Source organism: Mesoplodon densirostris, chromosome 9, assembly GCF_025265405.1.
Source record: "Mesoplodon densirostris isolate mMesDen1 chromosome 9, mMesDen1 primary haplotype, whole genome shotgun sequence".
Taxonomy (NCBI): domain Eukaryota; kingdom Metazoa; phylum Chordata; class Mammalia; order Artiodactyla; family Ziphiidae; genus Mesoplodon; species Mesoplodon densirostris.
The window spans coordinates 101,733,106-101,761,038 of record NC_082669.1 but is presented as its reverse complement, the minus strand read 5'-3'; the positions used below and the strand labels follow the sequence as shown (position 1 = coordinate 101,761,038).

Below are 27,933 nucleotides of genomic sequence, written 5' to 3'. Positions count from 1 at the left end.
CCAAAGGACACGCCGAGATGGTGTGTCCTCACAAGCCTCGTGCACTTAATCCTGAGGTTTGCTGCCGAGAGAGTCAACTCTGGGATTTGGATGATGAAAGGAAAGGGGGCTGGGAGAGGTGAGAAAACCATACCTGGGGAAGAAAAGGAGAAAAAGTCGAGAAAAGCCCCATGGAAAGCCAGACAGACAGGACCCAGGAGAAGAGATTCCCTGAGTTGTGGTGGTCAGCACTGTGGCCGGTGAGCGGATTGCAGGATAACGGATCCTGGACCCATCTTGGTTTACAGGGCTGGCAGTCCTATCTCCTGGCCCCCTTCTCCATTTGTCTTAATCCCCAAGTGCGATTGGGATCAGAGTGTCTCTGACACCCCTGTTATCTCCTCCCTGGGCTCCGGTTCCTCAAGGTTGGTGCCTCCCCAGGCTCCACCCTCTGGCCTTGGCCAGGCTCCCGTCCTGGGCCAAAGTAAGCCTCCTTCTTCCAGGTGGCTGCTTAGCTCCCCACCTTCTCTGCCTGCTCAGAGGTGGGCGGTATGCTTGCCCTCTTGGGAACGGTGTTTTCTCCCCACTGCGCCCCAGTTACTACTCAGGTGCTCACAGCAGCTGCAAACCACCTCAGCTGGATCCTTATCAGCTTCGATGGGCTCCATAGGTAATGAGAAGAATATGCGTGGCCTGAATGGAGGCGTAAACAGAGGTGCCAGCTTCTTCCCACCCTCACTTCAGCTGGATTCCTGTGTGGAGATGTGTGGCCCGGATTCTGTGATGGACGAGGCCCTCGAGGCATGTATCCTTGTTAAGTTTTCAGATCCTCTCCGTGGTCTGATGGAGGAAGAACACTGAGGGTCAAATGATTATCAGCTCTGTCACTCACACTGGAGGAAAGAACTCTAGGATTAGAGACTTTGGTCCCCTCCCTAAGGAGCAGCCAGCAAATGACACCAGCTCCCTCCACCAGGACAAGCCATGGCAGAGATGCCTCCAGGGGGCTGCGTGTCTTATGGGTGTCTGTGACCTAAGGAAATAATGGGAAGAGCACCATGCTGGGGGCAGGGCCCCTGTGGTCTTGCAGTTAGCTCTGCACCGACGGGAAGGGGGTTCAGGCAGTACGCATGTTACTCCCTGATGTTTCCATTTCCTCATCACAAAATTAAGTGGACTGGAATTTTTGGAAAATCAAGTGGATCTAAAGTTCCTTTTCACTCTGGTGTTCTGATATTTTAATATTCCTCTGTGTTTCTACTGTTTGCCTCGTACCAAAGAGCTTGCCAGCGGGGAAGTTGGCCAAGACTCCAGTGGAGGGTCCCCGAATGTGACTTCTCTAAATGGCAATTTGTGGGAGGAAGGGCAACGTGCAGAGCATCCCAAAGGCAAATTCACATTTATTCCCCATTTTCTCCCTCCTTCCCCTCCTCCTCCTCCTCTTAGCTCCTCCCCAGCGATGTGCAGAAACTTGAAGCTGCCCCAGACGTGCCCATCTGGAAAGCTGATTAGGGCTCCTTCACCTCTACATGTCCTTCCAGGGATTAGTAGTAAAGACTCCTCCAGGAGATGGAGACCATAGCCTTCGCCTCCCCATCTCCCAACACCTCCTCTCCTCCTGCACCGTAGGGAGGCTGGAAGGCGGGGCCACTTGGAGTCCCACCCCCACTCCCTGTCTGTGCATCACTTCTATATAGAGACAAAATAGAAAATGCCCATAAGAAGTTGGGGTGAGGGACATGTGCCAGAGGCCAGAGCGCTCAGTAAGAACATCCAAGGATACAGGGATGGTGGGGGCAGAAAGGGAGAGACTGGAAGGAGGAAGAGAGAGAAATAGAGGGAGAGGCAGGGAGAAACAAAACCTCCTTGATTCTGCAGGGTCCCCATGGGTAGGACACTGGTATTGGGTCAGGATGGAGGAGACTGAGTGATTCATTCCCAAGAATTTCATGCCAGGTCCCTACTCCAGGGCAAGGGCAACCTTCTCTGGGCACCTTACACCTCCAAGTTATGTAAGTGGCACCACTCTGAACCCAGAGATAATCAGATCAGAAGAGCCCCAGTCTGTCCCTCCCCCATGGCACGGTGCCTGGCACAGGCAGAGGTGCATATAAGTCCGTACTTCTTGAGTGTCCATCTAAGGAGAGATGCTTCAGACCCCAGGAGCCAAGGCCTGTGCCCTTCTCTTTTCGGCTTCTCCTACTTACGGCCCTGCCGACCTCCTCTCAAGACAACCACCTGGGCCTCACATCACGTCTGCGTTATTCCACGTTCCTAGATCCTTCTAATGTCATTTTCCTGCACTGGGACTTTGACCTTGAGGCTGAGATCATCACTTTTGAGCTCCAGGTCCAGACAGCTGGCTGGGTGGGCTTGGGTATCACAAGTCGCTACACCAGAGTGGGAAGCAATCTGGTTGTTGGAGGAGTCTCGCCGGACGGCAATGTCTATTTCTCAGTGAGTGTGAGGGTGACTCCCTCCCAAGCGTGAGGGTCTCTTGCTGGGTGGAGGGTGGCTCTGAGTCCAGGAAGGATCCGCATTTTCCAAACAAATCCAGGCACAGGCCCAGAGCACCAACTGATGGCTGACCTCTCCCTACAGAAATGGTCCATTGGAGAGTTTGAATCTAGGTCTTCCAGACTGCATGTCTCTAAGTTGCCAAGGGAATGGAGCCATTGGACTGAATGAGAGAGAGTCCTGGACCACAGTCTTGGTGCAGGTCACTGGGGGGAGAGTCAAAGCTGTTTGGTACACAGTCCTCATCTTCAGTTACCTTTAGGATCAGTCAAATAGACCACAACATAAAATAATCTAACAACAACATCAGCACCTGCAACAATAATAGCTTAAAATTGTTACTCATTCTTGGTTAAGCAGGCATTGGTCCAAATTCCTTGCACATTAAACCTCACAGCATCACCATGAGGTTTCTTACCCCATTTTACAGATGAAGACACAGCTCACCCGTCTCCCAGTCTCACTCAATCTGAACATCATTTATATGGCGAAGTGCCCATGTTAAGAGCCCCATGAGAAGAGGAACAGCATAGACAGTTCAGAGACTAAGTGAGCTTTTAAGACTTAGGGATATAGGAATATTAGGATTTATGGAGATGAGATTTGAAATGGGAGAAGTAAAGCAAGGTCAAGTGGTTAAACTCCATCAGACACCATCCATCCCTCTTCCCCACAAATCCCCCCTTGATGCCATGCTCTGTCCTAGGAGCAAATTATAATACATAATACAGACCTGGGTTCTGCTAATTTGGTACTTTAGTGGGGCTAAATGGACTCAGACTACTCTGAATCCGTGACCACTTAGGGCTCCTGGTTCTTACCCCTTCACCTTTCCTGGACCCCAGAATCAGCACCTGGTGGATGAAGACGCTCTGGAGGAGGATGGGAGCCAGGACGCAGAGCTGCAGGCACTGACAGAAGACGCCGTCTATACCACCATGCGCTTCTCCAGGCCCTTCCGCTCCTGTGACCCTCAAGACCAAGACGTCACTGTAAAAGAGGGAGGAGAGAGGAGCACTTGCTCACAAGCAGCCTTCCTTCTAGGAGGTGAAGTCACCCCCAACCTGGAATGGCCGTGCCTGTCAGGCAGCCAGTCTTGGTTCCAGGGCCCTTGTCTCTCTCAGCCTTCCCAGGCACGGCCCCAATCCTGCTGCCTCTGATTCCACCAGCCCTCTACAGGTGGCCTCCCACTGACTCAGCCCCATGCCACCCTCCCTAGTGTCCCCTCCTGAAGAACCTTGTCTGATCTCCTTGAACTTCAGTGTCATGAACCAGATGTGGACACAGGCTCAGAGAAGGGACATGAGAGGGGGTGTGACTTACTCAACATCTCCAGCAAGTCAGCCTCTAAGCAGAACTGGGACCTGACTAGTTCTGACCCCCAGTCTGAAGCGTTCTCCTTTCTGATACTGCTAAGTGGCGTTTGGTGGGGCTCCAAGGAACTCTGGTTCTTTATGTCTCAGTGCAGAAAGAATTCAAGGAGAGGCAAAGTGATAGATAAGAAGTGATTTATTAGAAAAGGAAGCTTGGGGCTTCCCTGGTGGCACAGTGGTTGGGAGTCTGCCTGCCGATGCAGGGGACACGGGTTCGTGCCCCGGTCCGGGAAGATCCCACATGCCGCGGAGCAGCTGGGCCCGTGAGCCATGGCCGCTGAGCCTGCGCGTCCGGAGCCTGCGCTCCACAACGGGAGAGGCCACAACAGTGAGAGGCCCGCGTACCGCAAAAAAAAGAAAAAAAAGAAAAGGAAGCTTGTGAGGCTTATATCAGGTGGGTGAGAGGGTGCCGCCCCAGAGAACTTAGTGGTCTACAGTTTTACAATCAAAGGAAAAGTGGGGAGGGGGAGAAGACCAACTTCTTCCTCATTCTTTTTTTTTTTTTTTTTTTTTTTTGGTGTACGCGGGCCTCTCACTGTTGTGGCCTCTCCCGTTGCAGAGCACAGGCTCCGGATGTGCAGGCTCAGCAGCCGTGGCTCACGGGCCCAGCTGCTCTGCAGCATGTGGGATCTTCCCGGACCGGGGCACGAACCCGTGTCCCCTGCATCGGCAGGCGGACTCTCAACCACTGCGCCACCAGGGAAGCCCTTCCTCATTCTTGAGTAGACACAAGCTTCCATCATCAGCTCCGCCTCCAGGTTGGGCAGGGGAGTTTTCTTGTCCCAACATGATCAAGCCAGGACTGTCGTGGCACTATGGAAAAATTATTTCAGCTCTCAGTACAGTGAGGGTCTTTCACTTTCACATGTCACCTTTTCCATAAATTATTGTTTCTTATGGGTGCAGAGAGCATGTCCTAGGGGTCATTAACTTACTGAGCTCACTGGGCAGGATGTGGGTCTCATGTCACCATTGTTTGATTGTTTGGGGGCATGTCTCATGCTTCTGTTGTATGGTTTTGTTGCTAAGCAAGCCTGCTTAGTTTTGTGGTTAAGTAAACCTGCTTTCTTGAGTAAGAATTAGCTTACAGGGGTCCGCCATACTTTTTTCTCTACTTACAATCCCCTTGTGGGATTAACTATTTAATCACCTACTTTGTCCCTTTACTCTGTCCCTATAAGTTCCACTGTGTCGATGTGAGCAAGTGGCTTGTGTTGGTGGTTGGGTGTGGGTGTGTGCAAAGTGCTGCTCATGGGCTGCAGCACCTCGATGCCCTTGACACCCCCAGAGTGACACTGTGAGGGTGCTTGCCGCCTACGGCCCAGATGACACTCTGAAGCTGGATTGGGAGTGTACTTCTGTGAAGTCCATCTTCCTGCTCCAAATTGTCCACCCCGATGTCCCCGAGGACACCATCATCCATGACTTGGAGATCACTGATGTAAGACCCCTCCTCCCCACCCAGCCGCCTCCAGCCACTGCCCACCTTCCTCTCAATCCAGGCCTTCCTCTTGCACCCAATATTCAGTACGTTCCTGGAACTGAGGTTCCTCTGACTCCCCTTGGTCCCCCGAGGATGGTCAAACTGGCCCTCAAGTGGCCGCCCTTCCCCGACCTGTCCCTTCCCCTGCTTCTCCGGGAGCCTCCCTACCACCTGCTCAGCGTCTGTGTGTCCTGCTCCAGTTCCTCATCCCAGAGGATGACACCACATATGCCTGCACCTTCTTCCCTCTCTCCATCGTTAGCAAGAAGCACCATATCTACAAGGTACCATGAAACAGACTTCAGGACATTGTCAAGGTGGTTGAGATAGGCAGTGGGCATGGTTGACTCTGAAGGGATGGTGTTCAGAAAACTGCTGGGAGGATGCAGGAGGGAGGTGGTCAGGAGAACATGGGGGCCAGGCCAGGTTTGGTGGAGGTGGCAGTTTCATGATTTCCTGAGCCCAGAACTATAGCTCCCAGCACTGTTTTATTCATGCCCCACAGTGCAGCAGCGATTTTGATGACGGTCATTGGTTAATAAGTGTTTGCAAAGAACAAAGTATAAGTCCTGCCCTGGGCCCAGAATTGTGTTCTCTTAGCCCAGGAGGAGGTGCAGGCTGGGGAAACATGGCCAAAGGCTGTCAAGTTGGGAAAGTCTGGCTAGAGGAAACTCAAATCGGTCATCTGACTTCACATTTGAGTGATTTCAATATTGATCAAATAAATAAAAGTATGACCTTACAATGAGTGGCAAATGTGTGGGAGCCATTGTTTTCTTTAGAGAGTGAATCCAACAGGGCATGATCACATGCTCAAATATAGAGAACTGACGAGATTCTTAAGGGAAAGTAGGAAGTCTTGGGATGTTCCTGGCTGGATCAAGTGTGTTGTGCTTTCAGGAAGGGACTTTAAAAGGGTGAGGGCTGAGAGAGGAGTCAGACTGAGTGCAGGGGAAATGATAGGTTGGGGAAGGAAAAAAAAACAGAGGAAACGGAAGAGAAAGAGAAAGAGAAAGAGAGAGAAGTGGGGACTGGGCATAGTTTTATTTGGGGTAAAGGAATAGGGGGGATAAGGACATGGCCCAGAAGACCTTGACCACACTCTGTCCTGTGTCCCCCGCCCAGTTTGAGCCCAAGTTGATCCATCACAAGGAGACGATGGTGCACCACATCCTGGTGTATGCCTGCGGCAATGCCAGTGTTCTCCCCAAGGGCATCAGCGACTGCTACGGGGCCGACCCCGCCTCCTCCCTCTGCTCGCAGATCATCGTGGGCTGGGCTGTCGGGGGCACAGTGAGTCGTGTGATGAGTGAAATCAGCCACTAAGGGGACACGTGTGGTTGGGCAACTGGGATTGTTGGATTGATGGAAGGTGGGGAAATGGGAGGTCTGGGACGAGGGCCAAAAGACAAGGGCAGGCCCGGGTCCCTGCACCTACTTCCCAGCCATTCTTGCCGGCAAATCACCCTCCATCCAACAGAGTTACCAGTTTCCAGGTGACGGGGGTATCTCTACTGGGATGCCTTTGGACCCCCAGTGGGTCCGACTGGAGATTCACTACAGCAATTTGCACAGTCTTCCTGGTGAGCACCTAGAGCATTTACGGGAGAGCGGCGGTGAGGCTGGATGAGCCCTCTAGGTGTTGGGAAGGGATGCAGGATGCACGCCTACTTCTTCTGCTGGCAGCGCCCCCGCCCCTGCCCCCCCACCCACTCCACTAAGAGTTAGCAGATGAAGGAGCAAGGTAAAAACCCACCAGACCTAACAAATGAAGAGGAAATAGGCAGTCTACCTGAAAAAGAATTCAGAATAATGATAGTAAAGAGGATCCAAGATCTTGGAAATAGAATAGAGAAAATGCAAGAAACATTTAACAAGGACCTAGAAGAACTAAAGATGAAACAAGCAATGATGAACAACACCATAAATGAAATTAAAAATACTCTAGAAGGGATCAATAGCAGAATAACTGAGGCAGAAGAATGGATAAGTGACCTGGAAGATAAAATAGTGGAAATAACTACTGCAGAGCAGAATAAAGAAAAAAGAATGAAAAGAACTGAGGGCAATCTCAGAGACCTCTGGGACATTAAATGCACCCACATTCAAATTATAGGGGTTCCAGAAGAAGAAGAGAAAAAGAAAGGGACTGAGAAAATATTTGAAGAGATTATAGTTGAAAACTTCCCTAATATGGGAAAGGAAATAGTTAATCAAGTCAAGGAAGCACAGAGAGTCCCATACAGGATAAATCCAAGGAGAAACACGCCAAGACACATATTAATCAAACAGTCAAAAATTAAATACAAAGAAAACATATTAAAAGCAGCAAGGGAAAAACAACAAATAACAGACAAGGGAATCCCCATAAGGTTAACAGCTGATCTTTCAGCAGAAACTCTGCAAGCCAGAAGGGACTGGCAGGACATATTTAAAGTGATGAAAGGGAAAAACCTACAGCCAAGATTACTCTACCCAGCAAGGATCTCATTCAGATTTGATGGAGAAATTAAAACCTTTACAGACAAGCAAAAGCTGAGAGAGTTCAGCACCACCAAACCAGCTTTAAAACAAATGCTAAAGGATCCTCTCTAGGCAAGAAACACAAGAGAAGGAAAAGACCTACAATAACAAACCCAAAACAATTAAGAAAATGGTAATAGGAACATACATATCGATAATTACCTACATGTAAATGGATTAAATGCTCCCAGCAAAGACACACACTGGCTGAATGGATACAAAAACAAGACCCATATATATGCTGTCTACAAGAGACCCACTTCAGACCTAGGGACACATATAGACTAAAACTGAAAGGATAGAAAAAGATATTCCATGCAAATGGAAATCAAAAGAAAGCTGGAGTAGCAATTCTCATATCAGACAAAAGAGACTTTAAAATAAAGACTATTACAAGAGACAAAGAAGGACACTACATAATGGTCAAGGGATCGATCCAATAAGAAGATATAACAATTGTAAATATTTATGCACCCAACATAGGAGCACCTCAATACATAAGGCAAATACTAACAGCCATAAAAGGGGAAATCGACAGTAACACATTCATAGTAAGGGACTTTAACATCCCACTTTCACCAATGGACAGATCATCCAAAATGAAAATAAATAAGGAAACACAAGCTTTAAATGATACATTAAACAAGATGGACTTAATTGATATTTATAGGACATTCCATCCAAAAACAACAGAATACACATTTTTCACAAGTGCTCATGGAACATTCTCCAGGATAGACCATATCTTGGGTCACAAATCAAGCCTTGGTAAATTTAAGAAAGTTGAAATCCTATCAAGTATCTTTTCCGACCACAACGCTATGAGACTACGTATCAATTACAGGAAAAGATCTGTAAAAAATACAAACACATGGAGGCTAAACAATACACTACTTAATAATGAAATGATCACTGAAGAAATCAAAGAGGAAATCAAAAAATTCCTGGAAACAAATGACAATGGAGACACGACGACCCAAAACCTATGGGATGCAGCAAAAGCAGTTCTAAGAGGGAAGTTTATAACAATACAATCCTACCTTAAGAAACAGTAAACATCTCAAATAAACAACCTAACCTTACACCTAAAGCAATTAGAGAAAGAACAAAAAACCCCAAAGTTAGCAGAAGGAAAGAAATCATAAAGATCAGATCAGAAATAAATGAAAAAGAAATGAAGGAAACAATAGCAAAGATTAATAAAACTAAAAGCTGGTTCTTTGAGAAGATAAACAAAATTGATAAACCATTAGCCAGACTCATCAAGAAAAAAAGGGAGAAGGCTCAAATCAATAGAATTAGAAATGAAAAAGGAGAAGTAACAACTGACACTGCAGAAACACAAAAGATCATGAGAGATTACTACAAGCAACTCTATGCCAATAAAATGGACAACCTGGAAGAAATGGACAAATTCTTAGAAATGCACAACCTGCCAAGACTGAATCAGGAAGAAATAGAAAATATGAACAGACCGTTCACAAGCACTGAAATTGAAACTGTGATTAAAAATCTTCCAACAAACAAAAGCCCAGGACCAGATGGCTTCACAGGCCAATTCTACCAAACATTTGAGAAGAGCTAACACCTATCCTTCTCAAACTCTTCCAAAATATAGCAGAGGGAGCACTCCCAAACTCATTCTATGAGGCCACCATCACCCTGATACCAAAACCAGACAAACATCTCACAAAGAAAGAAAACTACAGGCCAATATCACTGATGAACACAGATGCAAAAATCCTCAACAAAATACTAGCAAACAGAATCCAACAACACATTAAAAGGATCATACACCATGATCAAATGGGGTTTATCCCAGGAATGCAAGGATTCTTCAATATACGCAAATCAATCAATGTGATACACCATAGTGTATCTAACCACCTAGTGTTTTAAACAACAGTGTTGCAAATTCTGTTTTTGCCAGTTATGTTACCAAGTATAGTAACTTCTATGATGATTAAAAAAACAACAAACATCCAAGCACACCCTCCCACAAACCTAAATCTAAGGAAAACGCATGCCAGAGGTATAAGGAAAAGGGTGAATAACCATAAATCCTATCATTTCTTTGGTGGATTAGCCTACAGGAACTCTGATGCCGAAGAGAACAAGACAAATTCAAAAGGGTATGCTGAATAAAAAGAAGTTTTAATGCCGAAGTGAGATTACCCACAGTCAAATTACCACAAAATTCAAAATCTTTTGTAAATCTGCTTGCCTATTTTTAGTTGGCACATGAGTTGCATGCATTTGTGTGAACTGTGGTTATATACATTACACACAGAGTAGAGAAATAAGGTTTACATATTTCAAAGCACACCACAGCAAAAATAAGTTATTTTTTACATTCAAATTCCTTCCTTCAACTTTGCCTGCTTAAATCTCACCCAGCCCTATTCCCATAGGCTAAGGATTTCCCCAGCCCCTCCTCTTGTTTTCAAATGAGCTAGCTCTTCCTTTCTCCTTCCCATGAGGCTACTATTCCTAATATTTGTATGTTATCTTCTTACTTGTCATGGTCACTTTTATCCTCATCATCTGTTCTCTCTCATCTTTCCTGCTTACCTTCCCTGCATTTGCCTTTTCTTCCCCTTATATCATGCTCTCAGCAAATTATCCCATCTCCCTGTAACTACCTGGCAGATTCTGGATACTTTTTTGAGGAGTTAGTTAGCTCTAGGATCCGGACTATCCTGGAAAGCTGTAGCTTGTATATTTAGCAAGAGTGGGCCCATCCCCTAATCACACACACATATACATGCACACATGCTTCATCATGGACCCAGTGCGTCTTCAGTATATGTATGCTTAGCCATCAGTACAATACTAATCACAGAGAGACATCAAGGTAACCCACAGTTTTCCACACCTCCCTACTGCCTATAGCACAGGGCTAAAACACAGACAGAACATAAAACAAAACCAAGAAAATATTTTAGCTGTACTGGGCATGAACTGATTGGCAGCACACAATAATTTTATGAGCATGACGTATAAGTAGTATCAAAGCCATTCGTAGTTAGGATCTTGCTCTAAAAATTCAGAGTGCTCTCCATGTCAATGAAGTGAAATTATGTAAGCTGAGGTTTCTGCTGGTCACATCAATGTTTAACACCTGTTGGGAACCAAAGAAAAAGCATTGGGCATCTGGTGATTGAAGTTTCCTGCAGTCAAACAAATCAGATACAAGCCAGTGGTCCATATACACTTCCACAAGTCGTTGCCTAGCTTCCAGACTGCCCTAAGATTTTCAGGTGAGAAGGGTATTTCTTAATCCCTTAGAGTACAAAAACCATTCGGTATGTAGGGAAAAGACGACAAGACCCTACATAATGAAATAAACAACCACTGCAGAGAAACAACTGGGTAAGTTGGAGAAAATGTCCTCGGAACCCTCCTTTTATTTCCTGCTTCTCCTCTTCCCTTATGGCGCCTTGATGATTGCCCAGTAAGAGTCCGATATTTCAGTGTTTTTTTCTAGGCAAATACTTTCCATAAAGTTTCACCGCATGTGCAGTAGTTAGCTTGTTTGTCAGCAACAAAATTGGGCAAAGTCCTTTATAAGCTCTTGGTCGAGTTGGGGAAGTTGGTTGACAAGAAAACCACAAAAATGAGGAAACAAATAAAAAATACAAACTGAAGGAAAACTTTCATTTCAGGCTTTGTAATCAGGAAGGATTATGAAAAAAGAAAGTTCTGAAAAAAAGCAAGAAGTAAGCACACAAGGAAAGAGCCCATTTACCATGAGGCTAGGGGTTGGAACCACAATACTGCATTAAATCCAAGGTGCATATTTTTCACATATTTAACGTTCATGAAATCAGAATGTGTCTTACAATCAACAGGCTTGGAAATACTGTGAACAAGTAGCCCTCCTGACAACTGTTTGTACACGTGTGAACTTCATTGCTACTACTGGTGTTACAAATGGATGGACTGTAAACCACTTAAGAATTATTTTAGAAAGGAATATGAATCTTGGCTGACAGTAAAATTTAAAAAATGCTACGATGAAAACTTGTATAAAGGATCTTAGTGGCTTTGGAGTAAATTGCATAGACAGCAGGGAAAGAATTTTTATGAAATGATGTATCACCAACACCTTTGATAGTTCAGAGGAAATACCTTAACCAATTTGGGCCGCATATTTCTTCTAAATAATAATAAATCAAATAAAATAATTTAAAATATTTACCTATTGTAAATAGAGCTGCAATGAACATTTTGGTACATGACTCTTTGAATTATGGTTTTCTCAGGGTATATGCCCAGTAGTGGGATTGCTGGGTCATATGGCAGTTCTATTTGTAGTTTTTTAAGGAACCTCCATACTGTTCTCCATAGTGGCTGTACCAATTCACATTCCCACCAGCAGTGCAAGAGTGTTCCCTTTTCTCCACGCCCTCTCCAGCATTTATTGTTTCTAGATTTTTTGATGATGGCTATTCTGACTGGTGTGAGATGATATCTCATTGTAGTTTTGATTTGCATTTCTCTAATGATTAATGATGTTGAGCATTCTTTCATGTGTTTGTTGGCAGTCTGTATATCTTCTTTGGAGAAATGTCTATTTAGGTCTTCTGCCCATTTTTGGATTGGGTTGTTTGTTTTTTTGCTACTGAGTGGCATGAGCTGCTTATAAATTTTGGAGATTAATCCTTTGTCAGTTGCTTCATTTGCAAATATTTTCTCCCATTCTGAGGGCTGTCTGTTGGTCTTGTTTATGGTTTCCTTTGCTGTGCAAAAGCTTTTAAGTTTAATTAGGTCCCATTTGTTTATTTTTGTTTTAATTTCCATTTCTCTAGGAGGTGGGTCAAAAAGGATCTTGCTGTGATTTATGTCATAGAGTGTTCTGCCTATGTTTTCCTCTAAGAGTTTGATAGTTTCTGGCCTTACATTTAGGTTTCAAATCCATTTTGAGCTTATTTTTGTGTATGGTGTTAGGGAGTGATCTAATCTCACACTTTTACATGTACCTGTCCAGTTTTCCCAGAACCACTTATTGAAGAGGCTGTCCTTTCTCCACTGTACATTCCTGCCTCCTTTATCAAAGATAAGGTGACCATATGTGCGTGGGGTTATCTCTGGGCTTTCTATCCTGTTCCATTGATCTATCTTTCTGTTTTTGTGCCAGTACCATACTGTCTTGATGACTGTAGCTTTGTAGTATAGTCTGAAGTCAGGGAGCCTGATTCATCCAGCTCCGTTTTTCGTTCCCAAGATTGCTTTGGCTGTTCGAGGTCTTTTATGTTTCCATACAAATTGTGAAATTTTTTGTTCTAGGTATCCATCATTGGATGAATGGATAAAGAAGATGTGGCACATATATACAATGGAATATTACTCAGCCATAAAAAGAAATGAAATTGAGCTATTTGTAATGAGGTGGATAGACCTAGAGTCTGTCATACAGAGTAAAGTAAGTCAGAAAGAGAAAGACAAATACCGTATGCTAACACATATATATGGAATTTAAGAAAAAAAATGTCATGAAGAACCTAGGGGTAAGACAGGAATAAAGACACAGACCTACTAGAGAATGGAATTGAGGATATGGGGAGTGGGAAGGGTAAGCTGTGACAAAGCGAGAGAGAGGCATGGACATATATACGCTACCAAACGTAAGGTAGATAGCTAGTGGGAAGCAGCCGCATAGCACAGGGAGATCAGCTCGGTGCTTTGTGACGGCCTGGAGGGGTGGGATAGGGAGGGTGGGAGGGAGGGAGACGCAAGAGCGAAGAGATATGGGAACATATGTATATGTTTAACTGATTCACTTTGCTACAAAGCAGAAATTAACACACCATTGTAAAGCAATTATACTCCAATAATGATGTAAAAAAATAATAAAATATTTACCTAGAAATTTAAATAATAAAACTTAAATGATATAAAATGGTTAAGATATTTCTAATATTTCTTCACATTTAGATTTTCCCTCTCCTAAATTACCTTGATGCAGATTTATCAATGTCTATGTATCTCCACCCAACATTTTCCTCTGTAGTATCATAGTAAAATGATAAAAATCTTTGGTTAAAGAAATTTTGTAAAGCTTTCTATATTTTTAAAATAGAAGTTTTAAGTGATAGAATCATACTTTTGTAAGACTTTTTCTTTCTTTGTGGCATGGGAAATAAAGGAGCAAATTTTAACTGATGGTGTCTTATAATTGATGAAATATGGTAGTTCAAGCTGTTTGAGAAGTAGATCTCTGAGGCAAAGACAAAGTTTTACATAGGTTTGCAGACAAGAAGACATACATGACAAGTAAGGATCCAGACCATCAATTCCAAATGATGTAAACCCTGAATTTTCCCTTCATCTCTGTGCTGTCCTCTCTGACACATGGAACACAGAGGGATTCGGGAAGGGCTTTGCAGGAGAGGGTATCATCTGGAAGGGAAGCAGGAAGGAACTGCCCTAGGTAGCTCAGGGTTGGGAAATACCATTTGGACTTTTCACTGGTCACAAACCTGTGTTGTAGAGTTGTAGGAGAAGGTGGGTGTTATAACCACGCCGCTCACAGAGATGCTGACACTGGAAACGGAGACACTGCCCACTCCCCAGATCTCAATGTAGCCCAGTTTCAAAGGGTTTGTATCGCTGATGTATTTGTTGAAAATTACATGACTGTGCATTGTATTCTGTCAGTTGGAGATAAAAGAAACCAGAGGGGGGAAAAATAGCAAAATTTGTTCAAATTGTTCACAACCTCTTTTTAGGCACAAATGTAGACCATGAAGTAAGATAACTTAAGAGCCCCCCCCCCTTTGTGACCTTGGATAGTGAGACCATGATTTTAGCATTCTATCTCCTATTGTCAACTACCATCCAAATTTGCATTGGTTAAGCACTGGCAGGGTCTCTAGAATCATCCCAACTCTAAGAAGACAAAGAATCTCAGCTATCAGGAACCTTATATTCCACATGTGGGGAAGTCACAAAATATGCTGACCATTCCAAGGTGACATAGGAACAAGGGCTAGAAAACATCGAAACAGCCTGTCCATCCGTGCTTGGTGAATTGGAATAAGCTACTGATGAAATATGAATGGGCTTAATCACAGAAAACTTCTGGGGAGCATATTATATCTCTATCTGAAGTCTAGAGGATGGGGAAGTTGCAAATTCGTAAGATGAACAGTGAAGGAATTCTAGGTGGATTTATGTCATGATTCCCAGCATCTTATAAGCTAGTAGAGCTCTACATTCTCCCTTCACAGTTCTAGTCACACTCACCTGGCTGACAGAAAAGTGGGCCAGGTAGTAGAGTCCTTTCCCATAGGTATCTGCAAACAAAGAACAATGTAAGCATGATCTGGAACATGCTCTAGAATTCTAATTGCTTACCTGGTTACCTTGGTTGAGAAAGTAGGGATGATTTTTTTTTTTTTTTCTTTTTGCGGTATGCGGGCCTCTCACTGTTGTGGCCTCTCCCGTTGCGGAGCACAGGCTCCGGACGCGCAGGCCCAGTGGCCATGGCTCACGGGCCCAGCCGCTCCGCGGCATATGGGATCCTCCCAGATCGGGGCACGAACCCGTATCCCCTGCATCGGCAGGCGGACTCTCAACCACTGCGCCACCAGGGAGGCCCAGGGATGATTTTTGTTTGGGTTTTTTATCTTATTTTTCTTCTTTACAGAGTTCCGTTTTGGGAGATTTAGTCAGACTCTGGCTCCAACCTCAGTTTACACAAAATGTTTGAAATGAGTGTATATAGATGCCTCTGTCTAAGAGAGTCGCCTCATATAGTATAGTTTTCTAACACCACACTTAGTCCACTTCTCTTTCTTGTGGTCTGTGATTCCCAATGTCTTGGTAGTCACCTCAGAATCTCCAGACTGCTGCTAGAGATGCACATATCTGTACACACGTGCATGCACACCACATCACAAACACCAAGACTGGTGTGTAATTGGTCAGTTTACCTTGAGAGGTCTCAGGCAATTTTTTAAATGCTATCTCCAGAGAATAGACTTCTTTGTCCTTTATCCTTAATTTATGCCGCAGGTCCAGGGAGAATATCCTTAAAGGTGGACTAGCCAGAGCTTTGTTACAGGTACTCCCGCCCCACACCCTACCTCGGTGGCTTTCTCACTCTTCCCCATACACTTGCCTCTTTCTAAGTTGCCGGTCACTCGGTCAGAAGGCATTGGCTATCCTCTAGAGCTGTGCTGTCTGAGATAGTAGCCACTAGCCAAATGTAGCTATTTAAATTTAAATTAATTATAATTAAATAAAATTTAAACTCCAGTTGCTCAGATGCACTTGTCATGTTTCAAGTGCTCAATAGCCACATATGCCTACTTGCTAGCATACTGGACAACACGGATATAGAACATTTCCATCACTACAGAAAGTTCTTTTGGATATCACTGGGCCTAGAAATTACTAATGGTACTTGAGACATCCTCCTGAGAGGTTACTAATTCCTATAAACTCCTAATGGAAAATTCCCCCCAATAAATAGCACAGCTGATAGAGGCATTGCCTCTCTTACTGGGACATGTAATTAGGGAATGTGCCCTTGAACATAAACCAGATATGGAAGTATAGCTCAGTTGGCTACAAAGAAACTCCCCCTATGGCTCCTATACTGCTGTTTTCCACAGTGGATTAGGACAGCTGGATAACGTTGAGAGATTCAGAGTTAAGCTTCATATGCATGAGGCACAAGGATCATGTATTATAAACTTAAAAGTAACAAATGGCTATATTTAAAAGTGCACGATTGTCTTAACACAGAAAAGGAAATAGCAGCCCTATAAGATATCCAGGAACCTAGACAATGGTATTGACATGAATGAACCCGAAGTGGCCCTTACTCACCAATGCTTTGCCCATCATCCCAGAAGAGCCAACCTTCAGCAGTCCCTTCATCATCCAAGGCAACCTTGAAGCCTGTGAATTTCTGACGGCTGCAGTGACGGAGGAAAGAGACATTGGATAAAAACAAAGCCACAGCCACAAACCAAGCGTTTTCATAAAAACATAAAGGAAGTGCTTCATGATATAAAGACTGGGTACTGGGATTCTGGAGACTTGGGATCTAGTTCTAGTTCTGTCTCCATAAGCTCTATGACTTCATGTCAGGAATGAATGAATGAATGAATCAAAGGGAATTTTCCTTTAAGGCTGTATAAGCTCATAGGAGCTCTACAATCTCTACAAAAAGCTACAAGCAAACTCACTGGCTTCCTTCCTTTCTCCACTGTGAGGAAAAGCCTAGTGCTTCAATCTTTCTTCTTTCATGACCTAATGTCCACATGTACAGTGAGTTCTGTTTACAGATGTCCTAAGTTCTTCAGTTTTCAACAGAATTTTTGCAATAAAATGAGTAGGGTTTCAAGAATTTTAGTCTGACATCAGACATACATGGATTTTAGTCCCTGCTCAGCTCCTTACTAACTGTGTGACTCTGAGTTAATCAGTTAGCCTCCTGAAGCCTCTCTTTGCTAATCTGAAAAATGGGGATGATAACAGTACTTACACCATAGGGCTTATCTTTCCTTTTGTTAGGAAAAATAGATAATCTCCAAATGGAAATCTCCATATTAGTACAGTTCTAGGCACAGAGCAAGCATTCACCTGCTGTCAGCTATTATCAATTATTATATAGGTCTAGAATACACAGGCTATATATTAGGTCTAGAATTTTTAAATCTTGCATGTAAGGGATCTCAGCCTCAGTTGCCATATGGCTTACACAATTTTTCAGCAGTAATTTTCTTAGCAAAGAGTCAATTATGATCCAGTCTTTTAAAACTAGCATGAACCACGGTTGCTCCGGTTTGACTTCACCTCAAATGTCACTAATGAGACCTAACATCACACCCACTTAGATCTAAAATAGCTGTTAATTAAGAATTGTTCAGAGTACAGAATCCAAAAAAGGCTAAAATACAAACAAGTAAGCAAGCAAGCAAACAAAACTGTTTAGTAAAAGTGCTCTGGGGCCTGAGGGTGCAGTTTACAGATTGGTGGGCTTCACCAGGATCTGAGCTGCCTGGCGTGGAAGGGAGAAACGTGGTGCCCTCACTCACCTTAAGTGGGTGTTCTGTGCAGGCTCTTGCCAGGGCAGGATGTAGCCCCCACGGACATGAAGATTAATGTGGTCAAGAGGCGCTGGCAAGGACTTCCACTCTCCCTGGGCTTGAATGTCCACACCCTGTGGGCCAGAAGAAGGTGATGGAGAGAACACATCAGCCCGAATGATGCATTCACCAGACATCTTGTCCACGCTCGGAACCTGCTGCCTGTTCAGGACCTGTTATCACACTCTTCCACGCTCGCCCAGCTGCTCTACGGGATGGTGAGTTGCTGCCAGGGCATCATGTCAGGATCTCTTGTCTTTGGGGGCTTCTGCTGCACACACCCCATGAGATCACAGCTGCCTCTCACCCCACCCTTACCCCACATCCTGTTTCTGCGTAGGAAGTACTGCTAGAGGAGGCGGAGCGAGCCTTCTTTCTTTCTGTTTGGCTCCTGATTCACTCCCCCAAAGACACGTCCAGACCTTCCCTTTGTTTGTCCCCACTCCACCTCCGTCTCCCTCCACTGCCCCCCACCCCGCCCTCACCAACTTCACTAACACCTTTGACTCCTACTTGACAGAAATAATTAAAGTGAACTGCCTTACTTCACAAATCCTTATCTTTAACTCATTATATCTTCCTTTACGTTTCACATCTTGATCTTGCCTGTGACAGGGAGAAGCATCTCTCACCCCAGGCCATAAATCTCGATTCCTAAGAAACCGTCCTCCCACACGTTCTCAGCCTAGAGCAAGGCTTCTCGAATTCAGCACTGTGGACGTTCTGGGCCAGAACACCCTGTGCTGTGGGCACTGTTCTGTGCTTTCTAGATGTTGACCAGTGTCCATCCACTAGATGCATCTCCCCCACTTCCCACCACATTGTGACAACGAAAAATGTCTCCAGACGTGGCCAATGTCCCCTGATAGGCAGGTCCCTCCTTTTGAGAATCACCACTTTAGAGGTAAGGAGCACAGCTACCATCACATTTCTTCACTTTTGGTCCCTGATGCTCATTTTATGCAGATTCGATCTATATCACATTTGCCGGGGTGGACTCTGCTTCGTGGGCCTGCCTCAGGACCCCAGAGTCCATAGGACTTAATACAAATTCCAGCCCACATCTCTGGGCTTCTTCAGTTTTCTTACTGATATCATGAGAAAACTGAATTATATGCTTTCTAATGACACTTTATTCTAGTATCTTATGAATGCTGGACTTTTCCTCCATTGATTGTCCTACCTTCAAGTAAAATCTGATACATGTAAAACCGTCAACTATATTTCTACCAAATTCTTTATTTTTCTCAATGTTTGTTTTTCATTCTACTACACATTGTGGCTAAATATGATATGCTACCTTCTCATGATTTCCTTTCCAGTACCTAATGAGCCACAGGCTTGCTTCCTTTCCTTTAAATAGTTTCTGACCAGGCTAGCCTAAAAAATTCCTGTTAAAATATCGATAAAGACATGACTATAAGATCAAATCTAAAAGCAGCATTATTAAAATAAGAAATGACAACCTAATGTGACTTTGTAAAGGGGAATTTTCATCAACTGCATAGTCACTGAATATGATTGAGAAGCACTGTTTCAAAACTCCAATATATATTCTACCCTGTAAACAAATAAACAAAATGGCCGTGAGTGAAGTAGATAAAAACTTTAATTCACACACACTGTCTGCTCTTAATCTTCACTAAAATAGGTATCAATAAGACAAGTCAGAGTAATTCAATGCCTCTCCCTCTCCCAAACAAGCTACAAGCTATAGTGCCCGATATGACAGAAAGGAGAGAGGGATGGATAGAAAACAACTTCATGGCGTGTTCAGTCGCATAGGCATGACGGAGACAGACGAAAGCTCGTCAAAGAGCTATCAACTGCTGATTTTGCAGCTTGAGAGCCTGAGCAGATGAAGATCCAGCCTTGCCAGAAGCACATCAGCCTGTCCGGCCTCAAGGCACCTGCCCCTTCATCAAACAAGCGCAGTCTAAAAGCCAAGCAGTTAGGATGGCTTGTTGCTTCTGCAGTCGGATGAGCACAGGAGGGACAGGGTGGGATGGGAGTCCACAGCTACTAAGGTGGCAATGGTAGGAGAAGTCATGATCCCTGGGAAGTGGGAACCACAGAGACAGGGAGATAGGAGTCTTACCTTCTTCACCCCACCCTTCACTCAGGCATTTGCTCATTTCCAGCTCCACTGGACAAGCAGCAGAGAAACTGGGCAAAAGTGGTAGCTCTCAAGACAAGTAGGACTTTCTTATTTTTCCCTCTCCTGCTTTCTATCTCTTTGCCTTTCTGTTCTGCTTTCTGGGTAATTTCCTAAATTGCACCTTACAATTTCTTTTTAAACAAAATTTTTTAATTCTTGCATCATGCGTTTAATTTTCAAGATTGCTTTGTGAGTATGCTTTGTTTAAAGCATGTTTTCTTATTCTAAGCACATCTTCTTACCTTCCTGAGGAGATAAAAATTTTCTAGTTAACTTCTTAATAACATATGTGCAGAAAATTATACAAATAAAAAATGCACAGCTCAATAAAGTTTTACCAAGTGATCACACCCATGAAACCACCACCTAAATCAAGAAGTGACTATCACCAGCATCCCAGAAGGCTCTCTCATCCCCTCTCATAATAATCACCACACCAGAGGCGGCAACTATTCTGATTTCTATCACTTTTGCCTGTTTTCGAATTTGTATTTCATAAATGGAATCCTACATTTTTATTGTCTTGAATCTGGCTATTTGTGCTCGAGATTACATTTGTGATGTTCATTATCTTTGTTTGTGTAGCAACAGTTCATTATTTTCATTGCCCTATAGTATTCAGTTTTAAAAATAGAACATGATCTATTTATCGAGTTCACCATTTATGGACATTTGTCTTATTTCCAGGTTTTTTTTGCTATTTTACAAATAGTGCTGCTATGAAACATTCTTGGACTTTTTTGGTGAAAATATATACACTTTAGGAATAAATCTATAACACTATCATTTCTTCCCAGATGTACACTGACATAATATATATATAATATATAGTGATAAAATATGATATACAATATATATTAAACACAATGAAAATTCTAGTACAAGCTTGTTTTTATTTTCTGGATTGACAATATTTTTTAATGTAATCTGGGAGAATATATAAAAATAACAATCATATTTCTGAAAAAAGATGATGACACATTGGTCTATCATACATTAAACTGTATTATAAATAAGTAGTCACTAAAATGTTCAGAACTGACAGAATACATAATTCATAGATTAACAAATCAAAAACAGAAAGGAAAAAAGAGACCTTTCTGACAAATTCTACCATGTGTAAAAAACAGTACATAATAACAGAAGTTTAGCAAAGCAAAAATATTGGGAAATTTGACCAAAAAAAGGCTGTATCCTGACATTTCGCTATTCACCAAATGCATTCCAGTGACTGAAAAAACATTAATTTGACTACATAAAAGTTAAAATATCTATCTAAAATTATAAAAAATTTAAAAGCAAATGACAACGTGGAAAAATACTTCCAGTAAACACGGCAAAGTGTTATAAACTTAAGTGTGTAAATATCCTTTAAAAATCAGTACAATTAATTTATCTTAATAGGAAACTGGCAAAAGAATAGAAAGGTCACAGAAGTATAAATGGGCTGTCAAAGATGATCACAAATCAAATCAATGATGAGCATTAGGAACCATAATGCCTTTAAGAGTGATACAAAGATGAATATAAATATTTTTAAAAACGAAGATTCAAAGCTGACAATGACTAGGGAAATGAACACTCTTATCAAGTGCTGATGGGAATGTAACTTGTTTCTGAAATTTTGCCAACTTTTATTAAGGATTCTTGTGTTAAGCATCTTCTCTGGCTAGAAATTCAGAAAACCACTGGGTGATGGGTGCGAGTGGAGCACATGAAAGACATGCTCTCTTGAACAGACAAGATGGAAACTTAGGTTAACAATGTTCTGTTGAATAGAAGAGGTGAAAATTTAGGTACTGTAGAAACAGGAATTATATGAACTATACATAAATTCCTACCTCACTTAAGCATATAATAACCTGTGTGACAACAAAGAAACCCAGTTCAGAAACAGGATCTGATTGAATCATCTGCTCCAAGTGGAGAGCCTAAGTTTCCATTCTATTTACCAGGTGCAAATTTTTCCATGCTTTTGCTAACATCTGAAATACATCCTTCCTCTTCATCTTTTAAAATATTGAGTATATTTTACTGACACTTCTATAAACTGTCAGTGGGACTGGGTGCTGATAAAACCTTTTGGAAAGCAATCTGCCAGCATCTGTCAAAATGTCAAATACTTTACCCCAGCAAATTCACTGACCAAAACTTACACCAAGATATATGTACCGTGATATTTCCTACAGAACTGCACCATTACTTATAAAAAGAAAACAAACTAAAATCCTAACTGTCCATCCACAGAGGTGCTTTGCTAAATGATTCCATACAATGGAACATAACACAGCTCCTAAAAAGAATGGGGAAGAGCTTCAAGTGCTGACATACAAAGATCTTCAAGATATGTTATTAGGTGAATTAATCAAGGGGTCTAATAGTATGCACAGTAAGATACTATTTGTGTCAATAAAAAAAGGATACACATACGCTAATCTATGCACAAATTTTTATCAGCAAAGATATATAACAGATTGTTAATGGGGGTTAGCTTTAGAAGGGGGACCAAGGATTGGGAGACAGGGAGAATGGTGAATTTTACTTTCCGTTTTCCCTTTTCCAATGTTTGAATTTTTACCAGTGGAGGGATTTTTACTTTCCTAATTTTTTGGCACCCCATCTGTCTTTCAGGGTACCTTTCCAGTCCATATTCCTCTGATATCTTCCATCCTTTAACCAGTATACTTGCATTTCTTCTTCCTCTAAATTTCTACACTATATTTTAATATTCCACAGTGTTCCTTATATCGAATGATTTTTTAATTTTTATTTTATATTGGAGTATAGTTAATTAACAATGTTTTGTTAGTTTCAGGTATACAGCAAAGAGACTCAGTTATACATATACATGTATCTATTCCTTTTCCAATTCTTTTCCCATTTAGGTTATTACAGAATATTAAGCAGAGTCCCCTGTGCTATACAGTAGGTTCCTTAACTTGTTCCTTTTCACATGACCAGATGGTGAAATAGGCCTCATACACTTTGTGTATCCTCTAGAATAGGGATTAACAAATTTCACCTTTAAAGGGTCAGATAGGATATATTTTACACTTTGTGGGCCAGATAGCCTCTGATGAAACTACTCAAAACTACTTGATTCTAACTAAACATCAAAATTTTATTTTTTTCTAAATGGCTTGTTCCATCAACATTTGGTTTCCTATGTTTTGTTTTGTCTCAAAAAGAAACAAAAAAAGTTGAAAGACTAAATCAAAGCTATTTTCTATTTAAAGGGAACACGCTTGCACTGTTGGTGGGAATTTAAATTGACACAGCCACTATGGAGAACAGTATGGAGGTTCTTTAAAAAACTAAAAATAGAACTACCATACGACCCAGCAATCCCACTACTGGGCATATACCCTGTGAAAACCATAATTCAAAAAGAGTCATGTACCACAATGTTCATTGCAGCTCTATTTACAATAGCCAGGACACGGAAGCAACCTAAGTGTCCATCGACAGATGAATGGATAAAGAAGATGTGGCACATATATACAATGGAATATTACTCAGCCATAAAAGAAACGAAATTGAGTTATTTGTAGTTAGGTGGATGGACCCAGAGTCTGTCATACAGAGTGAAGTAAGTCAGAAAGAGAAAAACAAATACCGTATGCTAACACATATATATGGAATCTAAAAAACAAACAAACAAAAATGGTCATGAAGAACCTAGGGGCAAGACGGGAATAAAGACGCAGACCTACTAGAGAATGGACTTGAGGATATGGGGAGGGGGAAGGGTAAGCTGGGACAAAGTGAGAGAGAGGCATGGACATATATACACTACCAAATGTAAGGTAGATAGCTAGTGGGAAGCAGCCACATAGCACAGGGAGATCAGCTCAGTGCTTTGTGACCACCTAGAGGGGTGGGATAGGGAGGGTGGGACGGAGGGAGACACAAGAGGGAAGTGATATGGGGATATATGTATATGTATAACTGATTCACTTTGTTATAAAGCAGAAACTAACACACCATTGTAAAGCAATTATACTCCAATACAGATGTTAAAAAAAAAAAGCTATTTTCTATTTAAAAGCCATGTATAAAACCAGCAATTCCAGGAAAGTTTGCTCTTCTTTGATAGCCCTCACACTTCACTTTCTTTCATATGGTATATATAATTATGTACATATGTATTAGTGTTTATAACATGCAAATATTAACTCCATATTAGATGGTGAACTCCATAGGGAAACTTTTCCAGTATATACCACACCCAGAGCTCAGTAAGGTGGTTTGCACCTGGGAAAGGTTGGGACTAGAGTGAGATGTGTAAGGTGCCCAGGATGAACCATTTAAGAGGGCACTTACTCTCAGGGTCCTGCAAACACAGGGGCTGCCTTAAAAAGGAGTGCCTCCTTAAACCGTGTGCCCTAGGCACCCTACTTGCTTCACCCTGGCCCTGGCCCCGCACCCAGGAGCCTCAGTGTACTCAGAATGACTGCCTGTTAGTGAATAAGTCAGTCAACATGCAAACTCAGGACAAAGGCTACACTCACATAAAGGAAGTTGGCTGCTCCCTCCCAGAAAGCCCTCGCTGGGAAGCACAGCGCAGTCTTAACCTACTGCCAACCAGAGGACAGATCTAGCTCAGGAAAAAAGGGCGTGTCAGGGAGGACTCAGGGCTCCATAAGACAGAGAAGAAAAGGAACAAAATCTCCATTGTCCTTGCAGGGTTTTCACCCAGTCCCACTACAAATGGCTTGGCTGAAAGGGCCCAGAGCACGCTCTGCCTCTTGTCCTCCTGCTGTTATCCTTTTGCTGTATTTCTAGTTTGCTGCTTTGCTCTGCTCAGAAAAGTCAGGAGAGGAGGACACTATCTTTGATTCTTCCTCAAGAATCAAACTCTAGGGGCCTCCCTGGTGGCGCAGTGGTTAAGAGTCCGCCTGCCGATGCAGGGGATACGGGTTCGTGCCCCGGTCTGGGAGGATCCCATATGCCGCGGAGCGGCTGGGCCCGTGAGCCATGGCCGCTGGGCCTGCGCATCCGGAGCCTGTGCTCCGCAACGGGAGAGGCCACAACAGTGAGAGGCCCGCATACCGCAAAAAGAAAAAAAAAAAAAAAAGAATCAAACTCTGGACTTCCCTGGTGGTGCAGTGGTTAAGAATCCACCTGCCAATGCAGGGGACACAGGTTCAATCCCTGGCCTGGGAAGATCCCACATGCCATGGAGCAACTAAGCCTGTGAGCCACAACTACTGAGCCTGTGCTCTAGAGCCCATGAGCCACAACTACTGAGCCTGCGTGCCACAACTACTGAAGCCCGTGTGCCTTGAGCCTGTGCTCCACAACAAGAGAAGCCACCGCAATACAACGAAGAGTAGCCCCCGCTCGCCGCAACTAGAGAAAGCCTGTACGCAGCAATGAAGACCCAACGCAATCAAAAATGAATTAAATAAACTTATTTAAAAAAATCAAACTCTGACTTGTCTGTGTCCCTGCAGAAGAACACTGCTTGTACCAATTTACATTCCCACCAACAGTGTAGGAGGGTTCCCTTTTCTCTACATCCTCTCCAGCATTTATTGTTTGTAGATTTTTTGATGATGGCCATTCTGACCGGTGTGAGGTGATACCTCATTGTAGTTTTGATTTGCATTTCTCTAGTAATTGGTACAGCCACTACAGAAAACAGTATGGGGGGTTCTTAAAAAACTAAAAATAGAACTATCATATGACCAGGAATCCCACTCCTAGGCATACACCAGAGAAAACCATAATTCGGAAGGATAGATGAACCCCAATGTTCACTGCAGCACTATTCACAATAGCCAGGACATAGAAGCAACCTAAATGTCCATCAACAGAGGAATGGATAAAGAAGATGTGGTACATATATACAATGGGATATTACTCAATCATAAAAAAGAACAAAATAATGCCATTTGCAGCAACATGGATGGACCTAGAGACTGTCATACTGAGTGAAGTAAGTCAGACAGAGAAAGACAAATATATGATATCCCTTATATGTGGAGTCTAAAAAAAGGTTACAAATTAACTTATCTACAAAACAGAAATAGAGTTACAGATGTAGAAAATGAACTTTTGGTTATCAGGGGGTAAGGGAGGGGAGCAATAAATTGGAAGATTGGAATTGACATAAATACCCTACTATATATACAATAGATAACTAATAAGGACCTACTGTATAGCACAGGGAACTCTACTCAATACTCTGTAATGGCCTATATGGGAAAAGAATCTAAAAAAGAGTGGATGTATGTATATGTATAACTGACTCACTTTGCCGTACACATGAAACTAACACAACATTATAAATCAACTGTACTCCAATAAAAATTTTAAAAAAAAAGAACACTGCTTGAAGCTTCTGTGAAAGAGTGTTTTCCCAACTGAGTCTCTGGGGTTCAGACTAGCCCAGAAAAGTCATATGACAGAGAAGGCTGTGTTCCTTCCCCATTTCTAAATGCATTTGCATTACACCAGCTCACAAAAGTCGGGCCTTATACCTCTGTGTACATTTTACATACTGCCTAGGACCTTACTTACCTTAGGAAAGTACATTTAACACTCCTCTTCGGGCATCTATGCTATAAAAGAAGGTATTATGTAAAAAGACAGAGCGGAAAAGCCTCCTAACACTTATGAACCTCCAGTCTAGCAGGGAGAATATAAACAAAAACCATAGTTTCCAGCACAACTTCAAGCATTTACCAGTGTCTGCCATTTTACACCACTGTGAATAGTGGTGGTATAAGGAAAGATAAAAACTAACACATAAAGAACACCTACAAAAAGCCAGGCACTACAGGAGATGCTTTTACACATTTCAGAACAATTCTGTGAGGGAAGCCGTCTTTCCCCATGTGGAGGTGAGAAAAATGAGGCTACAAGGTTAAAAGTGACATGTCCAAGAACACACAACAAGTGGGTTACGGAGACAGAATTTGACCTGAGGTCTGTCAGATTCTAAAGCCTGTGCATGCTATCATTTCCCCAGGTTGTATAGAAACAATCAGAAAAACTTACCGTGTAGTAATCATACCAGCGGGCTCTAGGGAAATATGCAGTGACATTTCTGGCGTTCTAAAATTAAACAACAACAACAAAAAAAGGCATGAGAAGTACGCTCAGCTCTCTAGGGCAGAGTAACCATTTGCACAGTAAAGGGGTCAAAACAATGTAATGGCCTTGGACCCACAGGGCTCTTCTCTCTAGAGGTCACCAGTGTTGGGAAAGGCTCCCTTCTCTGATCCCTTCTCAAACTGGGGAGATCTGCGTAACCAAAGATGGTGGCTTCTGTAAAACCCTTTGGGATCCGGGACTTAAGGGGGAAAAAAAAATCATCATTTACTTACAGACTTATCCCATACCCTCTCTAAAGAGACAAACTGAGGTTGGGGGCGTCTAGAGCAGAAAAAAAATTTGTAGGTTTACGGCACCAATACTTCAGAAATTATGATTAGTGCAGTAAGTTTTGGAGAAGATCCGGTTAACTGTTATTTTAATTAGAAGCCTAATCATTGATAAATGAAGTAAAGAAATGGCTGCCTGAGGACCTCTTTTGGAGGAAGGGAAGAGCTAGCCAGCAACAAAATTATACACGTTGCTACAAACAATCCTTCTGAAAAGTTTTGTTTTAATGGTGATAGAGAATAGCAAGGATTTCCTTATAGTTCTGCCCCACCTGACTCATACTCCTTCTTTCAGTTAAAGAAGAATGATTATATCTTCGAATATATCAAAGGGTTTTTTCCTTCTTGATTATCCAATGAATCAGAATTCGTTATACTGATTTTAAAGACGAGGGAGCTGAGGACC

At 42.8% G+C, this 27,933-nt stretch overlaps 2 protein-coding genes across 3 annotated transcripts in view; one reads left to right on the top strand and one right to left on the bottom strand.

Annotated features, from left to right (window-relative positions):
- The first annotated feature begins 17 nt into the window (after positions 1-17).
- Positions 18-6,982, top strand: LOC132495818 (putative DBH-like monooxygenase protein 2). Its single transcript, XM_060107745.1, has 8 exons — positions 18-118; positions 288-463; positions 2,210-2,436; positions 3,342-3,488; positions 5,158-5,310; positions 5,553-5,636; positions 6,478-6,645; positions 6,833-6,982. The coding sequence occupies exons 1-8, from the start codon at positions 18-20 to the stop codon at positions 6,980-6,982; spliced, it is 1,206 nt and encodes a 401-aa protein (XP_059963728.1).
- A 3,852-nt stretch (positions 6,983-10,834) lies between these two features.
- MGAM (maltase-glucoamylase) overlaps positions 10,835-27,933 on the bottom strand; it is an 82,372-nt gene continuing 65,273 nt past the window's right edge. For both annotated transcript variants that reach the window (XM_060107603.1, XM_060107604.1), the window contains exons 42-47: positions 27,142-27,198; positions 17,928-18,052; positions 16,714-16,802; positions 15,124-15,173; positions 14,358-14,528; positions 10,835-10,996 (exon numbers count right to left, since the gene is read on the bottom strand). In XM_060107603.1, the coding sequence (XP_059963586.1) occupies positions 10,922-10,996; positions 14,358-14,528; positions 15,124-15,173; positions 16,714-16,802; positions 17,928-18,052; positions 27,142-27,198 (567 nt within the window). In that variant the 3' untranslated portion in view covers positions 10,835-10,921. The remainder of the gene's footprint in view (positions 10,997-14,357; positions 14,529-15,123; positions 15,174-16,713; positions 16,803-17,927; positions 18,053-27,141; positions 27,199-27,933) is intronic.

Excerpts from the sequence above, each read along its gene's own strand:
- LOC132495818 (XM_060107745.1), top strand. The coding sequence starts at position 18 with ATGGTGTGTCCTCACAAGCCTCGTGCACTTAATCCTGAGGTTTGCTGC. Across the intron at positions 2,437-3,341 it reads ACGGCAATGTCTATTTCTCA|AATCAGCACCTGGTGGATGA; the intron begins GTGAGTGTGAGG and ends CCTGGACCCCAG. Across the intron at positions 3,489-5,157 it reads CTCAAGACCAAGACGTCACT|AGTGACACTGTGAGGGTGCT; the intron begins GTAAAAGAGGGA and ends TGACACCCCCAG.